The following is a 2485-nucleotide window of genomic DNA, read 5'->3' as shown; positions in this document are numbered from 1 at the left end:
GTCGTGTTAATTAGAGTAATTAAAATTTGACTGTTAGACAAATTTACTTGATTAATATCTCAATAATTCATATCCCATAACTAAACCTTACGAGGTTTTAGTGTGAAACACACAACTAATAAATTTATAAGGGAATTCATTATTCCACTGAAAATATGCTTTCGTTATATTAGTACGAATTGATTTCATAGAAGCGCAAAATCAGGAATCTGCTGGACACCGTTTTACTGCATACATAGATATTTATAACATCAAGATTCGTAGCTCAGAACAAAACATCCGAAGTCACGACTGGTTACGGACGATTACAACGAAAACTCGCTGAATTTTTCATCGATTTCGTGGAATCGAGTTAATTTCTGCAGTCATCACTGATGATTGATGGGAGTGAGGAAAAAAAAGGAGACGATAACCAATGGAAGTATATTACAGGCAGGCCTAATAATCCTCCCCAAAATCAAAAGAGTTTTGCTACATGCGCTAGAGCGGTATTTTGTTTCTGCTTCATCGCTAGGAGGGAGCGAACAAACCCCGAACAAGGAGGTCACAAAAACCGAGCGGGGAAGAGGGGGACACAAACCTCACGCTTAGTATCATACGGGCGTATCTACAATGATCGATTTCTCTTCAACGATTTTTTCTTTGGTCAATAACTTAGCCCGCAAGACATGTTTGGCTCTTTTTGTTGTTTTACATGCTAGTTCTAGCTGTCCTTCACCGTAACACGCCAAGAGATCATCCAAAAGTTGGTCGTATTTTCCGGAATAATCCGAAGAGAAAATCGATGAAGAGACATCGATCATTGTAGATACACCTGTATGATACTAAACGCGAGAAACGTTGATAATTCTGGAGCAACATTTGAAAAGGGTCCAAGAGGTCTCGTGTCTTTTTTCGAAAACGCTCCGTAGGGCATAACAGCAGCCCGCCCACGCAAATGAACACCGTTATCCGAAAGACCGATGTTTGGTCTATCTGATAACGGTCTTGGTTTTTGTGAATAAGCTGATGGGGGCTCAGGAGCGACGTGTGAAGTCATTGTTTACCAATGCTTGTATGCCCTTTTCAAATGTTGATCCAGAATTTCGGGTAGAGGAGTGTGAGTCTTTATTTGTATGGGAGTGGAACTCACGAGTGCTCTAAGAGCGTCAATGGACGTGAGAAACACAACAAACAATTCTAGATTGAGTTTAAATAAGGGCGAAAGTAACGTGAGAGAGTTCTCTTCATCGACTCTCTCTTCTTCAAATTAAAATGACAAGATGCAAGTAAGGTTGCACTTTTTGGTCATAAATCGCTAGGTTGCGATGCAATCGCCTCTTCATTTCCTCACGAGAAAGTTTCTGTCAAGTCTGGTTTTCAGGGAGCCTTAGGGATATTTCAGGGCGTCTCAGAAGGTTTAAGGAGAGTTTCAGTACCTACGCTTCAAGAGGTTTTTAGTTACAAAAATGAGTCTACGTAGTTTATGAACAGCGCCTTCAATGACCTAATGCCAAAAGAGGTTTAAACATACCTAAATCCACCCGAAAGTACCACTGAAACTTCTCTAAAATCCCTCTTTAACCCCCTGGAACCTCCTCTGAAATACTCCTGAAATAATCTTGCGTAAAGTCAAGCACAGAAAGCAAACATTATTATTATTATTACTAATTTATTAATGACACTTTACACCGGGGTGCATTCGTGTCCTTTGAATTTGTAACATTACAAAACATTATTCAATTTCATTTTATTACTTTTTTCTTTTTGACCTAGTGTTATGTACTTTCCATTCGGAATCAGATATTGGGCCACCCTCATTGCATGTGCGCTTTGTATCGTTTTCTATTTTGCCATCAGCTTCAGAAGACAACCGCCTATTCTCAGGTTCTATTGTGCTCGCTGGATGATCGTCGTTGTTGTCAGTGTGCTCGTTATCGGTATCGGAATCGCTGGTATTAGATCCACTGCTCTGGTTCGCTGGTGACTTAGCAGCAACGAGTTGTGTGTGTAGGATATTGTCGGTTTTAGTCTGCTCATTAGTTGAGGTTGATGGTGTTTGGAGTTCTTGTTGTTTGTCGCCTCGTGCCGAACGATCGCTTGGGAATCGGATGAGAGTACTGTAGTTCTCCACCACAATACAAGACGGTATTGGTTTCTCCAACCGCATTTGCACCACTCGCACACCGTTTGGTATGCCCGGGAAAAACTTCATCCATACTTCGTTCTGAACGGAGATAACTTTACCGTACTGTATTAAGGCCTTTTCTTGTGTCATCACAAAATGGCTTCTTCAGAATCATCATCCAAATTCAACTTTACACAGTATTGCACTAATACACTTACGTAAGAAAATCGACACTTACCTTTTCTCTAAAATTCTCCACTTCACGCAAAATATTTGGAAAAGAAATATAGAACACGGCCCATATAGCCGAGGCGGTAAACGCACGGGTATTCAGCATGACCATGCTGAGGGTGACGGGTTCGATTCCCGGTCGGTCCA

General features: G+C 41.0%; 1 protein-coding gene across 1 annotated transcript in view; it reads right to left on the bottom strand.

The window, feature by feature from the left end:
- Window positions 1–2257, bottom strand: part of LOC115271061 (serine-rich adhesin for platelets-like) — a 32635-nt gene extending 30378 nt beyond the window's left edge. The window contains exon 1 of the mRNA XM_029880498.2: window positions 1766–2257. Coding sequence (XP_029736358.2) covers window positions 1766–2257 — 492 coding nt within the window. The remainder of the gene's footprint in view (window positions 1–1765) is intronic.
- Between the last annotated feature and the right edge of the window lie 228 nt (window positions 2258–2485).

The sequence above is a fragment of the Aedes albopictus genome, chromosome 3, assembly GCF_035046485.1.
Source record: "Aedes albopictus strain Foshan chromosome 3, AalbF5, whole genome shotgun sequence".
In the NCBI taxonomy this organism is placed as follows: domain Eukaryota; kingdom Metazoa; phylum Arthropoda; class Insecta; order Diptera; family Culicidae; genus Aedes; species Aedes albopictus.
The sequence above is the reverse complement of the archived record's forward strand: the minus strand, read 5'-3'. Positions and strand labels throughout refer to the sequence as shown.